The 15464-nt window shown below is 39.6% G+C and overlaps 1 protein-coding gene across 3 annotated transcripts; it reads left to right on the top strand.

Moving 5' to 3' along the window:
• Positions 1–364: 364 nt before the first annotated feature.
• On the top strand, positions 365–14734 carry MOSPD1 (motile sperm domain containing 1). 3 transcript variants are annotated; one of them, XM_084294298.1, is made up of 6 exons: positions 365–515; positions 5527–5784; positions 5970–6045; positions 9260–9486; positions 11408–11569; positions 13966–14734. In XM_084294298.1, the coding sequence occupies exons 2-6, from the start codon at positions 5631–5633 to the stop codon at positions 13995–13997; spliced, it is 651 nt and encodes a 216-aa protein (XP_084150424.1). In that variant the 5' UTR covers positions 365–515; positions 5527–5630; the 3' UTR covers positions 13998–14734. The 3 variants fall into 3 exon arrangements, with proteins under 3 accessions (XP_084150424.1, XP_084150426.1, XP_084150425.1); XM_084294300.1 differs by having other exon boundaries at positions 9260–9489; XM_084294299.1 differs by lacking the exons at positions 365–515; positions 13966–14734 and adding an exon at positions 12134–13951 and having other exon boundaries at positions 5586–5784.
• Positions 14735–15464: the final 730 nt, after the last annotated feature.

Below are 15464 nucleotides of genomic sequence, written 5' to 3'. Positions count from 1 at the left end.
GAAAAATAATAATAATAATAAAATATTGCAGCGTTAATCTCCACGACCTCACGTGGTGATTGCAGGGCTGCATTTTTTTGCGTTGCACCACGCGGAGAAGCCCATGACAGGGTAAGGCAGCAGCGAGGGCACCGGGGGGCTGAGGGACGCTGTGGGGAGGGCGTGAGGCCGCAAAGCCGTGAGGATGATTATGAAAATGGATTATTTTTTAGACAACAGCCAACAGAGGGAAGAAGGGAGCCGGCTGCTCCCCATCCCTCAGGCGTGCTGCTGAGCGGAGCCCCCTGAGGGCCCTGCCCGCGGCCGTGAGGTGCCGCTGCCCCGGCCATGGCGGCGGGGCGGGGCGGAGCGCGGCGCCTTCTCGCGATGGCTGCGGCGGGAGGCAGGCGGCCGCCATCCCGGCCCCGTCCCGGCAGCCATAGCGACGACGCTACCGGCGGGGACGGGAGCAGCCCCGGGGGGGCGGCCGGACAAAGGGGGCGCCGCCAGGAGCCCGCACCCAGCGGCCCCGAGGGGTGAGTGCGGGCCGGGGGGCGACGCGGGGGAGCGGGCACCCCCCCCACAGCCACCCGCTTCCTCCCCCGGCCCCGTCAGGCGCCGCTCGCCTCAGCGGGGCCGTGAGGGGCGGCCGGGCCGGGCCGGGGGCTGAGGCGGGGCCGGGGCTGCGCTGAGGGTGCCCCGGGGGGCCGAGCAGGGCCGGTGGGGGGCCGGCTGCTTATCGCCGCCGCCAGGGCAGGGCAGGGCAGCGAGGGAGGCCGTTAGAGCGCCTTGAGCTCAGCCCGGCGGATAACAAAGGGCGTGAGGCGAGCTGGGGGCAGCCGGCCGCGTCTCTCTGCCTCAGTGGGTGCTGTCTCGCTGCCCGCGCTGCCCTTAAGGGGTGTTTTCCTCAGATAATCTCTCGTCCTGGCGTGTGGGCTGAGTGTTGGAGCCTGGCCGGAGACAGGGAGAGCGGCCGCGTAGCGCTGATGGGCGCAGGAGGTGTTTAAGGAGCGGTTCGGTCACGTTAAACGCAGCCTGAAAGGGAGAAGATGCAGAGTGGGGCAGATGTGCCCTTGAAAGCCTTCCGCAGGACTCTTCTGAGCCATGGGGTAGGATGGATCAGGAACAATGCCCGGCTGTTAGGCCAGATTTCCCTGGTCTCACGTGCCCCTAGTTGTATTGCAGTAACGCTTACGTTATTGTCACCTTTTCAGCACTTGAAAAAAATAAAGAGGAAAATATAATGCAGACCTAATGAGCCTTGCTGTTAGCATCAGCATGATTTATGCGTGTTGTAGTCATCCGCTCTAATAGGTAACGCTCTGGGACTACTTCATTTTACAGCATCCTGAAGACAGTTACCAATTACATTCCTCATCGCCCTGTCAGGAGGTGGACAGTAGCGTGCTTCATCCGAGGCTCTGCAGGGTCTCAGAGTGGTTCTGCCAGTTCGAATGTGACTGTCCGCCCACTTAAATACTTTGCAGAATGTGTGCCTTCGTAGATGAGCAAATTGAGGTGAGGTTAACCAACTGCTCAAGGTCATAGAGGCAGTGACGGAGCTAGCAGTAATGGAACCCAGCCGACCTGACTGCTGGGGCCGTGCTCTAATCATTGGATGACTCTCCCAAGTAATTGCAGGTAGTTTAAACATTGGGTTGCGTAAGTGCATTTTGAGGCCTTCAAAAACTTTTGGAGAGACAAAATGTTAATAGATCTGCTTCAGATCATGTGGTCTATTTGCGTGTAGTTTAAAGGTAAGATAATTGCTCTGCTTGGTATGGGGAGGAATTTTGAAGAAGACTTCATGGCTTATTTTGTAAATATGTGCTCAAAAGGCACATGTACTTCAGTCATGAATTTATTGAGGTTATGCAGTGTAGAAAAGCTTTTTGTGTGGATTTAGGGGGTAGATTATGAGAGAACAAACAAAGATTACACTGTAATTACACATTTTTAATAGGAGAATGTGGAGGCTGACTGTAAAGAGGTTATCTTCTGATTAAAGTGTTTACCAGATGATGTTCTGTCAAGTTATTTGACAGAAATAACTATAGATGTATACATCCATACATGCGTACATGGTGATGATGCTGTTGGAAGTTAAAGTGGAACAAAAAATTTCTCCACTTGATTTATTTTTTCAGTGAATACTTGTTAAATAAAAACAAATCAGAACTGGTGTTATTTCTGAGCCTGGAGAGAAGTTACGTTTCACTTCATGGTGTTGTGTTTTTTTTTTTCTGTCAGGTTAAATTTATGAAGAAAGGGATTTCACAGGAAATGCTGGCAGATCTGTGCTATTGTGACACAAGCGTTATATATTTAGTAACTTCAGGGAGGAGAAGGGAGAAAAGATCCTTACTGAGCTGAAGAAAATATCAGTGGAAATGGTTTGTCTGGGCTTCAGAGAGTGTTGGAAAGCAAGCTGGCATTATTCAGGTGTTACACTTCAGCCCCTGTCCTGTAATGAGCATTGCATTTGACAGATGACTGCAGCTGCGTGGAATTTCATTGGTGGTACTAGAAGTCCATCTGCACAGATGGTCACAGATTAAGACCACAGGTCTCAGTTTTGTAAAGAACTCTTTGTGCTTCCCTTTATGTTCTGAAGTAATTGTGGTTACCACTGACTGTCCAAAAAAATCTGCTGCTTGCAGTGCACCGCCACGTAGAAGAGTGATGGACAAGTTTCTTTTAAGTGAACTGGCTGGGGTGCCAGCTTTGTAGCTTTATTCTGAACATTTTGAGGAGAGCTTCTTTAGGCTTGAACTACGTAAAGAAGTTCTGATTACAGACATTCTCTGTAAAAATCTTTACAGCTTCTTATTGATGAGTGCTGTGTGAAAGATGTGCTGTTGCTCATACTAAATCATCAAATCTCCCCAGTGTCTGTACAAGTTATAGTGCAGTCTTTGGGAAGAATGTTTTACTGACATTACTTGGTGGGGTATCCCAGCAAGGCGACTTCTAAGCCAAAATAATTCTCTCAAAAAGGATGTTTGTTGCTTGCTTAGAAACCTAGAAATTTATATCCTGAATGACACCGCTGTGTCAGCAGATGTATCTACCATAGACCTGGGTTTGCCAGGTGTTACTTCTGCCAATTTGGAGTGGCAACTTCTTATTTATCTTGGCTGGGCAAGACAAGGAAGCAATAATGGGATATACTCTTTTAAGATTGGTGGCTTTCAGCCTACAAGTTTGTGGATTCCTGGGAGGTTTGTGCGCTGTCTTATCAATGGATGTGTAAGAAAAACAAGACTGCTGGTAGGCTTGCTGATCCACTGTTCCACTGACATTGTCATTTGTGGGGTTTTGGACACCCGAACTCCTGCTGTTGGCTGGACTGAAGAAACGAGAGTTGTGGTGTGATAACAGGAATCAGAATGAAACCTGTGCAATGTTTAAATAAAAAAGCATCAAAATTGCATTAATTATTACAAATAACCATTTGTGTTTTTGATTAAATCTAGTCACATTAAAATATCTAGCAGTAGTTTGATACTGGTTCTACGGTAGTTTAAAACACTAGTTAGGGGGAAAAAAGTTAATTTCGGAAGATGGCCAATATTGCTGTTATACAGCATTTATGCAGTATAGATACGTATGAGAACCACTGGTTCTTGCATGTGCTTTCTGTATATTGCATTGAGCTAACTTTAGTAAAATAAATAAATAAATAAATAAAATTCTTCTGCCTATGAGAAAGAAAAAATGTTTTTGTGTGCCTGTGATTTGGCAGCTTTTTTCACATTACATCTTCGTATAGTCTTCATATATTTGAATGGAACAATGAATCTCACTTTGCAATAGTACATAAAATTGTTCAATAAATAATACTTACAATTGCTGCACAAAGTGATTTTAGATTATGTTAATTCTTGTGAAACAAAACAGATTTACCAAAATTCCAAAAGCACTGTAGAACTCAAATGGCCACTTACAGATCTATTTCTTTTTCTAGACCCTTCTTAATAAGGTAGCAGGACATCAACTTGGAACACTATCATTGGGGATTTGTTTTCAGAATATTATTAGTAGCATTTCAGTGAGGTGGAAATAAACCTCTGCTCTGAAAAGAAGCTGGATCTGGGGGGAAGACTTTCCAGTAAGAACCATAAATTTAAGTTCTCCAAGGATGAGTTGTTTTTTAAAAAATAAAGAAATTGAGAAGCTTAGTTTGTGAATAAGAATCATAACCTGTAAGTCTGAAGATATGACAGGGACTACTAAAATAGTCTAGGTAATGTTCTAGTAAACAACTAAATTTGTGTCATGTTTCAAGTATGAAGCATGTATCTGGTGTTTGGCAGTGTGAACAGCATGATATCTAGAATGTGAAAAATAAGCATTTCTTTTTTGTTTGTTCTTAATGCTAAGGCAATTCGCTGCTAGAAATTTCAAAAACTAAATGTCTTATGTTGCAACGAGATCAGATTATTAGCCTGGAGAACGGTTTAAATGGATGTTTTATAAAGCATCATTGGAAGTGGAAATTATAGCTAATAAGTCAGTGGGAACTTTTTGTTCTTCTGATGTTTTCTACTGTAGAATAAAGTTAAGCCTCAGATGACACCTTTAGTTTGATACCTAACCTTTAGGAGGTACAGTAAAATATGACATCCTTGAGGAAAATATATATGTAGCTATTTCACTTGGTTTTGCCTGTAGCATGTAAAGTCAGTGACATGCGTGCTGAGGAATCTGGCCTTAATTTTATTTTATGAATTGCATTAGGGATTGTTGCTTGATCAGGTCATAGGTTCTGGTTTTAGTTCTGGAATGCCACTCAAACTAAAACAAAACTGCGGGGCTGGTAGAAGGAGAATTATGGTGGTTATACTTTGTTTAGAGACAGTGGTGGTAGAAAATGTTTCTTATTTTTTAACCAAATAGTAAATCCAAAGTCTATTTGGTGTTAATCATCCCAGTTATTTTTCAGTTCATTGCCAGTAGCTACCATGCAAGCATAACAAGACCTTAGTTTAAACAAAGCATGAAGATGTTCCCCATTCCTTTGTTCTGAATCTGTAGGATTTGACATACCTCAGTGCCTATGCGAGCAGATACCTAAGTTGTTATGCCTCATCCAGGAACGTTCTGAGCAGGTCACCACTGCAGAGAGATTCTTGCCCAAATGGTGCCTACTGCTGCCTTACACCTCTGTTTCCTCATTTCTGCTCTTTTCTCAAGTGTTAGTTATCCAAGGCAAGAACAGCATTTATTTTTTTGTTGTTTGGTTTGTGTTGCAAATGTTTGTCCGTTATAAGCAACCCCAGTCATAGACTGGGCCCCTGGAATCTGTTATACACTGAAGAAGTGCTTATCCATTTATTTTATAGCAGTTTCTTAAATAGATATATATCTGATTCATTTTTTTCCTATTTCCATGTTTTTAAAGAATTTAAGTATAGGTAGATATATATCCAAGTATCAAGTTTTATATTTTTACACATTTGTTGTCTGTCTCCATTTAGTATAGATTTGTGGAAATCATCTTATTTATTTGTGTTTTTTTTTTTTTTTTCTCATTTTTTTCTTCAGAATTGCCAAAATGCTTTGGAATTCTTAAACGATTCAAAAACTGAAGTCCCCGAAGATACAAAAATCATAAGAACACAAGAAGCAGCAAGGAGGATTCAGTGCCAATGCAGCAACAAAGAAGACAACCAGAGTTAGTGGAAGGAAATCTTCCTGTTTTTGTTTTTCCTACAGAACTTATATTTTATGCAGATGACCAGTCAACACACAAGCAGGTGTTGACTCTATATAACCCCTATGAGTTTGCCTTAAAATTCAAAGGTGGGTTTCTTAGGTTAAGTTCTACTTAAGGATTAGTTGGTGATCTTGAAAAGTCCAGTTTTAATTCATGTAACAAATTATATTTGTGGCAAAACCAAAATTCTGTCTTTACGTAAATCTGTTGATGAAATTAATGAGGTAATAATTCATGACTTGTTACCACTACTGTCCTTTTTTTTTTGCAGTTCTTTGTACAACTCCAAATAAATATGTGGTGGCTGATGCTGCTGGTACAGTGAAGCCTCAGTGCTGTGTTGATATGTAAGTAAAAGTGTGTTGTTTTTTTTCCTAATAGTAGGATATTTCATAAGCTTAATTCCTTTTATTAAGAGGTAGTAAATGACAGCATGCACAGTATAAATTAAATTCTATAAATATTATGTTTTCCTAGTCTCTTTTGGCCACTCCATCTTTGCCATCCTTTTACTGTAGGACAGAGGTAACAATTTTGAGATACTTCCTTCTTTGATTTTGTCTTTAAGCATAAATAAAATGCTAGTAAATGCATCCTGTAGTATACTGTTTAAACCGTCAGTGAGACTAATCCAAGCCTCTTCTGAGTACTTTTGTGTTATTTCTAACAAGAAAAGCAAGACCCCCAGGGTTGGGATTTCTTTGTGAGAAATATTTGTTCGCAGACTGACAAAGCGAAAATGTATGAAGTTCTACTGAACACACTTTTCTTGGGACATATTTAATAAAGGTACTTTTGCCCACCTTTCACCCTGACCACCTCTCTTGTTCTTCCTTTCTCTCTCTGTTCCCCTCTTCCCTCCCCTTGTTTCTCCATTCAGGTCCCAACCCAGTAACAGAGGGAAGATGAACCCTGGCTAAGTTACCACAATAATGTGTAGGGCCTGTAGGCTGCTATAATTCAAAGTGGAGGAAGCAGTAGTTAGATAAGCCAGAATAGCCCAACTTCTTTCATCATTTGTTTGCCCTGTTATTTCTGTGTTGATGTATAAGTACAGCTAAAGAAAGGATGACATGCCTAGAAGAGTACACAGCTTTCTGACTAGAAATTTGTCAACTGTAAAACACCAGGAACCTCTGGTCATTTAATGTCCATAAACAAAAACCCTACTATTGAATGATTTGTCTTTTGTCAAATCAATAATAATGTGCTTGGGGAATGGCTCTTCCCTGTAGGCTGGTTTCCTTGGGTGTGATTTGGAAAATTCCAAGGACTCACCAAACAAAAAGGGGGTTTAAAACATGGAACTAAAAAGTTTAATTGGGCAGGGGCAATAATCCTAAAATCAGAACAAAATTAATATACCAATGTATCTGTCTGTAAACTACCCTAGTCTTTAGTAGACACACAATCTTGATGACATTTGTTCGTCTCAAATGTCTTCTACTAAATAAAGAAAAATAAGGTGTATCCATGTAGCCAAGAGTTTTTGTGTGGCAGGAAACCCATCTCATTCCGCTGGTTGTTGTCTAAGGGCAGTGTTTACTTCTAAGATATGAGCAGTACTATGTAAGTATGGCCATTTGCCAGATAAACAGATATTCTACAGAGCTTCTAATTATGCAATGGTCTCTAAAAAGAAACAGGAGAATGTATCTGTTTATAAGGGTCTGCAGAAAACATCTCTTTGCTTGGCAGCAGATGCATGTTCTCATAGCACAGTGTTACATAAAGATTCTGTTTAGGTTAATTGGCACTATGATACTAAGAGGAGAGAAAAAAAATAAGAAGGAAGTCTCAAAGAAACAGAGTTGAATCTGCTGTTCCGATACGCTCAGAGTTGTATGAATTAGGATTATCAGGAAAAGAGCCTTTTGTTTCAGTGAAGGCCAACACTCAGCTTCCTGAAAGCCTGTCATAAGCACACTTTTTAGCTTCTGAAGTGATGTAATACCACAAACGTTCCTGTACCTCATCTAGCTTAGGATGATGTAGTTTCTGTTTCCTTGTTAAATAGACTGTTCAAACCAGGTATCAATTATTACCATTTTCTCTGTTTGTGATTGTAGATCACTTCAGGTGACACAACTCCTTTAACTTAAGTCTGAAACAAGAATCTATTTTTTGCAGCATTTTAATCATGTATGTTATCACAAATATTTTTTTTGAAACAATTTTAAGAGCACTATCCTGTATTACTAAGGAGAAAATCACTTTTTCCCCTCAGGAGATGGCAACCTTCTTGAAGTCACATCACTTACAAATAGGTATTTTTTCCAGGTTAGCTATTATTATCTTAGAAATTTAAAATAGCCTTTCACCAAAAAAAAAAAAAAAAAAAGTCCTTCACTTTGGAAAAATACTTAAAATCTGTATTAACCCTTAAGAGCTGGTATGACTTAAAAACTTGAATGTTCTAGTTTTTTAGTGCTAAATATGGATTTTCATAATGAATCATAAATGCAGAGAGGAGGTAGGTGAGCAGAACAGCGTGCAGAGTTCTGTATTGACTATGATCAGGGTTATTTTAAAGCTGCCTTTTTAGGTCCTGCATGATTTTTCCCATGAAATAACGTAAAACTAGAAGCAATTAACAACTATCACCCCACCTTACTATCGAGCCATCTTGGTCAACCTGCTCAAAACAGGTTCAAAGTGGTTGCTGGACAGTATAAAAGTTTATAAAGGAAAACACAGACTGTCCAGGTATGACTCAGTGTGTGCCTACACTGCAGTCTATGTTGTGATTGCAGCTTGGGTAGATAAACCTGGCCCAGGTCTTTCTAGCTAGTGAAGTATCTACAGCATTTCAGTGCTGCCAAATATTCTCAAGGTAGCTGCTAGATTGTTAGAACAAGGCTCTAACAGCACAGAGCTCTACTCTCTATCTCTGTATCCAAACATGCTTACTGAAAGACAGGTGAGAAATGTTTATGTAGATACATAGCTGTAATTTTGACTGCAGTTACATGCTGTAAGCCAGTGGGTTTCTGATTTTAAAAATCCCTTTACCGGAGCTGACTCTCATCCACAGAGAGAATGAGTTTATCTTCTGGGAAAGTATAATTTTAAAGCTTCGAGCCTGCTTTCCTCAAAAAGCTAGACTTCTGCCATCATCTTGTCTGTCCGAGTGTTTGGCAGTCCTACTTTCCTTTTCTTCCTTGTCCACCCCAGCTCCCCCTATACCTCTTAGAAATCATTTGCCAGCATCAAACAGGTCTGCTAAAAGAGGAAGCATCTTTCAAATAATGAATGTTTCATGAAGATTGGCAGATAGGTGCCAGATTGAGGCAAAGGTGTATTCTTAGATAAAGAATTAACTATTCTTTTTGGCTAGCCAATTGGAGTATCAGTTAAGCAACCAGAATACCGTCATAGTACAATGAACGTAGGGAGGGGAGAGAGAAGACAAGACCAAATTGTCAAGAACATTGTGTGATGGAGGATGGAATGGGGATCTGAACTGCGTGGGGGGGGAGAAAGGGGAAATATTGGGATTGTAATTCCACAAAGACTAGACAAACTGGTTTCTCTGTTTGAAAATACTGTTTTCCTCTGCAGTGTGATTCGTCACAGGGATGTTCGAGCTGCTCACTATGGTGTGATAGATAAATTTCGTCTGCAAGTGTCTGAGCAGAGCCAGAGGAAAGCACTAGGGAGGAAGGAGGTTATTGCTACTCTACTTCCATCTGCAAAGGAACCACCACAACAAAAGGAAGAGGAGGAAAAGCGAATAAAAGAACACCTGGCTGAAAGTGTCTTTTTTGAGCAGACTTTGTGTCAACCAGGTAGTTGAAATCTTTTACCCCTCCTGTCCTCTGTCAATTTTGAATAGCTCAAGTGACTAGAAAGAGTATATGGAAATCAAAAAAAAAAAATCAGTCTTACAGCAAATAAAGAATTAATCACTGAGGGACGATAGCACTCAAGAACCAAACTATGGCAGTACTGCTTGTGCTGTCTTGAGTAATCATGACTTTTTTTTCTGCCCCGAGTTTGGTTATTGTACCTTGGAGAGTACCCTCTATATTCTTCTGGTGCAGCAGTTCTGTTACTGCCAATGGGAATTTATCTGCAAAAAGATCAGTTACTTTTTTCCTTGGTCTCTTTCAGAACATTTGTCCCTTCTGATTTTGTTCCAAACCCTTAATCCTCCATTTCCTGATGATCAGGAAATACTGCCAAAACATCTTCTAAAGTGCTCCTTGTTTTGTGCCGTCTTTGTCTGAAAAGTACAAAAAATCAAAATTGCTAGCTGAGAATGCTGCATTTCATATATGGGGAAGTAAATCAACAGTCTTGGGCAAAGCCTGTACCAAACAGCTAAATCAAAGTAGTAGGGAGAGAGATAAAAATTATCAAGTTTTACTGGAAATGAATCTGATTTGATTCTTGACTTGACAGTCTACTGATTTATAGTGTAATACTCTTGTCGCTGCTTTCTTCTTCATGACAAGAACAAAAATAATTTCCAGAAAATGGATTAACTTGCTTGAGAGTGTTCCTCCTGTTATAAAACAGTTTCAGCATTTATACATGGTTTGTTGGCTGGTGAAATACCTTACACTAAAAAAATCCTCAAGATGGATAGTAGGAGGATACGTGGTTAAACTAAACCTACAAGTTCTCAAGGCTCACAGAACAAAATGTTACTATGATAGTTGTTCCAGTACAGAGGGTTTTAACCATCCTGAACAATCTGATACTGGTCTTAATCCAAATACTATTTCACTGCTTTAAAATATTGTTAGCTACATCACATTGCTTGCTTACAGAAAAATAATAAACGGAGCAAGTACAGTCTTTGCATGTAACCTGCAACCTAGAAATACTAGGTTAGTAGAACTAAAATGGGACATATACTGCTAGTCACTGTGAGGATAGAAAACTTTGATAAAATGCTTGCTAATTTCTAGTGGGTCTGAAGAAGTTTGTTAGAAATATTCAACTAACACATGAACAGCTCTTTAAAAAAACAAACAAACAACAAAGTGTCTTTGAGTAGGTTCCAGCTATTAATCTCCAGCACAGTAAAGAGCACGAAGGACAATTTAATCTATAGTTTGCATTTCCTTGTTCAAGTGATATTAGACTGTCATGGCAGTTCACTCAGTTTCTACAGCAAATTTGAAATGCTGCTCCTTTGTGGCACATAAGCTTGTTCTGGCAGGTGCAGCCCTTGAATCCTCCTCTAAAAGAAATAAGAGAAACTTATCTGGCCGAACAGTTTGTGTTCTTGCTGTAGCCAAGTTTTGTTCTGGAGGTGTAAGCAGAGTTATCTGCCTGTGCACCTCCTCTAGGTGTTCTTTCCCAATTGACTATTAATCGCTGAGGGAACATATCAATGTCAGGAGTCAGGATGCATGGTGAAACCTCAAGCATTGCTGAAACATCTAACTGTCATGAGTGTGTGTATATATAGCTACTGAGCCTGGCAGGCTCTGTTCCTCCAGAAGGGAGGGGTTTGGAAAGTCATGTGAAAACAAGTTCCAGCATCAGCTCTGGAACATGGAGCAGCCTTCTTCACTGCAACATGCAGAAGGCATAGGAAAGTGGGTTTAAGAGTTGTTTTCCATCCCCTCCAAACTCCAGAGGGAAAAGAAAAATTTGAGATAGTGCAGCTCTGATGTACTGCAAACACTTCTGCAGAATATTTAACACTTACAGTGGGTAGATAATCCTTACAAGTGGTACTATTTTGTGTTTCAGAAAACAGAACTGCCTCGTCGGGACCTAGTTTACTAACAGTCTTCCTGGGAATAGTGTGTATTGCAGCACTAATGCTACCTACATTGGGGGAAATGGAATCCCTGGTGCCTCTCTACCTCCATTTAAGTGTGAATCAAAAGTTAGTTGCTGCTTATGTTTTAGGTAAGTATTTTGGATTTTGTTAAGTATTTTATTGCAACTTCTCTGATTTCAGAAACTTCTGTGTTTGTCAGGGCTTCAGGAAACCTAATGGAGACAAAGCACCGCATCTGTTTTCTTTTGCATCCCCACTTATAGTTTAAGTTACAGCCATAGTGATATCAGGAGAAAGTGGTAATTGTAACTATTTTAGACCAGATTTTACTCAATATTATACAGGCCCCTACATGCTGATTTTACCTTCATTTGGTGACTGGCCAAATTACTAATACCTATAATCATCAGCCAACAAAAATGAATGGAATGTACTGTTGTTTCTTTCTCTTGTATTGACATAGTTACTCTACTGCAGAACCTAGAACTCTTCTCTCCAACCCAGATGAGCTGTTCTGAAAGGCTCCATTTACTACCCTCTTGATAAGCAGTTAAAATGTTTAGAAATAGTTCTAAAAACTTGCTAAGAGATCACTGCCATCCACAGCTCTTCCAGATTGTTGCTAACTTCCTCCTAAATTAGCAAGCATAGCTAAGTTGCACATTTAATTTGACTTTTTCTATAACTTTCAGATTCGAAGAGCAGTCACACTAAGCTCAGTTCTCCTGTCCCACTACATGGCAGAAATGAGGATTTAAAGGAAAGGAGCTAGGCAGCTTCAAACTGATAGCTAGAGGTGAGGTAGTGATGAGAAGCGATGCAAGTTCTTGGTAGTTAACGCGCACACAGTTTAATGACTGACTTCTGAGAGTCAGTCTGCTAAAAAGGTTTTAAAACTCACCCGTTACTAACCAGAAGCTTACATCTCTATCTGAGCTGATGGTAATGTATTTTCAGATTAGGATCTTGCAGTAATCCCTGCTTTATTTTTACCTCTAGCTTTGAAAAAAATTCCAATTTCTGCTGTTGCTAACTGTAGTATTAAACCATTTGCAACAACTTACCTGTTTATAGATGCAGTATGAAGTCCCTGTACATCTTGATCCTTCAGTAGCAATGTTCTTAATACCCAGGAAAAGAGTCTTGTGTATAGCACACTTGCTCATCTAGAACACAAGTTGACTGCCCTTAAGATGACGAAACTCCTTTCTTCCACAATGAAGTACAATTGGATTGTTTAGCATTTAATTGAAAAAGGAGGTATATACTGTGACAACTGGGCCACGTGACATTGAGAATTTGCTTTACAGAAATGAGTTAAACCCTTTCTTACCTGAAAGTGCATATACACGTGCATATGGGCTGTCCTGTAGCACCTTCCAGAAGCCTGGTACTTCAGCAGTGATTCAGATGATCCAAATTAGGGCCTGCAGCAGTACTGGTGGTAGTGATTGTCTGAGGTAGAGCAGACCTTAACAAACAGCTGAACTGTAATTCCTCTTTAATGGATAAAATGCTTATCTAATGGAAGGCAGCGTTACAACTCTGTTCTATCATACTTTTATCTTTAATGTCTTTATAAAGTTAAATCAGTACGTAGCAGCAGGATAACAAAAATAGCCTCAGCAATTTCTTTGTCTCTAGTGAGATCTCTAGACTTTAGCTAAGATCTCTGCTGTGAAGAACATCTTCCGAGCCTGAAAGAAAATAAGATTGCCTAAGAACTGATAAATTACTATTTTGCTGTTACATGAGGGTGGGATTCTGGGAGCCCTAATGTTTTTCCATATACCTCTTTACCTTGTACTATATAAACTTATGAGTAAGAACTTGCAGACTTGTACTTTTTTTTCCCTTGTATCAGCACATAATTAAAGTGAACTCTTCAGTGTGGCATGAGTAGTTTACTAACCATGTATTTTTTCCTTTCATCCTTGGAGCTTCTGCTTCTTATTTTTATATTCTTACCTCCGTCAGAGCAATTCCACTTTTTCTTCTCCTTTTAAAGGTCACAACGAAGTCTGCAGAAAGCTCCCTATGCAGACTGATCAAAGACTAGTTTTTGACAACGATGTTATTGTCCACAGAGCAGAATAAAAAATGGCTTGGAGCTTTCAGCTAATCTGTCTTACTGATGATTCAGCATTTAAATTATACTACCCATAGCTAGCCCACATCAAAACCGGGGGTTTGTGTGCTAATGTTATACTTATCCAAGTCAAAATCTCAGTATTAAGATTTCCAGCCTTGAGTTTGATAATTGTTTGGAATGGTTATAGCTTCTTTGAAGTGTAGTTACTCGATAGCACTTAAGTGTAAGTTTATACACTAATTTTTATCTACATCAAAATTTGGAGCAACACTTCTGGTATTTAAGTGATGGGTGTATATAAATTCATTCTGCTTGCACATACGCATTTTTACCATTTTTTCTTGGCCAGTGTCAGGATACCTATCTTATCTCTATTTTGAATGTTTTACTCAGTGAAATTAAAACGTCTAGTTCTTAATTCTTGTCTTTCAGGTCTCATCACCATGGTTATTTTGAGAACATGAGCAATGACTTAATAGGATGTCAAACACCTTACTGTATATTCACATCATGAATGTGGACTGCCTTTTATTCCCATTTGGCTCATCAAGATGCTAGCAAAACTGTTCAGTGATTTAAGATACCTTCAGAAGTGTAATATATTTTAACTATGTATAATAAATGAAAGACTCAAAGCACTTTTAGGTGCTTCTGTAACAGACAGCTATGAAATGTTCAGTGATACCTGTGAAAATAATTTGAAAAACTTTTATATTTACGCCTACTGTAAAAAAATCCTTATTAAAGCGACATTTGTTATTTTTAGTCTATGTTCACATTAGTGTGTGATCACTATAAAAGCAAACTGTCTTATGTAAAACATTTATTTGGTTTGTGGTTGTACATGCTGAGGCTGGTGCCTAACACTTCTGTATACATACCAGAAGAAGGGTGAGAGTCATGGCTAATCATTGAAGAAAATGAAAAAATTCATCAGTTGAAACTATGAAATAAACCATTAAATTTAGGTGAAGAAGTAATTCTCAAATTCCTTACTTCATCATTACAAATATATCACTGAGTGCTCATTTTCATACCTGGGGAAATAATTTCTTCAACAACTGTTTTGTATCACAATTGTAGACAATAAAAACAAGTTCTGTAATCAGATCCTTTCATTTCTTAGGGATGCATGCAATATGTGAACTAAGGGGCATTAACAGAAGTTGAATTAAATGGCATTAACAGAAGTTAAACTGCACGCTAATACAAGACTCAGCATTCTTTTCTACTTTAGAGACCAAACTAAGTATAGCAGCAAAGGCATTTGTCAACACTTTCCCACCACCATCCCTTACAGCTAAGGCAGTAGATTTCTTTTGTAGCAGAAACTCCTGCTCAAAGTTCAGTTTTATATTCTAGGTGAACAGTTAGGGTTCATGTAACAAGTATGTCCCTTCATTTAACATTTCATTTTAGAGCTGTTTAGTTTTAAAATCTTATTTCTACAAAGCTGATTCCTACTGAGGACCCACTATTGGTGTATTTGGCTCATACACACAAATCTTTATAAAAGTCTATAAAAAAAACATTTTTGAAATTAAGCCTTCCCACTGCCTGCATATTGTGTGCCACTTTTTATGCATGGAAGCACAAAGAAACCATGCATGTGACTGTTTAATTTAACCTTTTTTATATTATTATTAATCACTGTTTTTGTTACATATAATGCACTAAGTCTCTAAAGGGCAATAAAAATGTTACTTTAACTTGATTCCCAGAAGAACTGGGGTCGTGTCATCTATCAGCATCAGATGATAAAGAGACAGTCAAACATTAACGTTTCTAAAAAAAAAAAGTTATTAACTGGTTTGAGAACTTGGTGTTCCGGAGCCCATGCTACAGACAATGCTCCCTCCCAGTTACAAACACAGATCTTGTTTGGGTCGAAGTGTTTTCCTGCTGTTGCAGAGCTGCCTTGTAGTTTTGCT

This window comes from Netta rufina (genome assembly GCF_964035555.1).
Source record: "Netta rufina genome assembly, chromosome: 12".
NCBI classification, from domain to species: Eukaryota; Metazoa; Chordata; class Aves; order Anseriformes; family Anatidae; genus Netta; species Netta rufina.
This window is presented reverse-complemented; position numbering and strand designations above follow the sequence as displayed.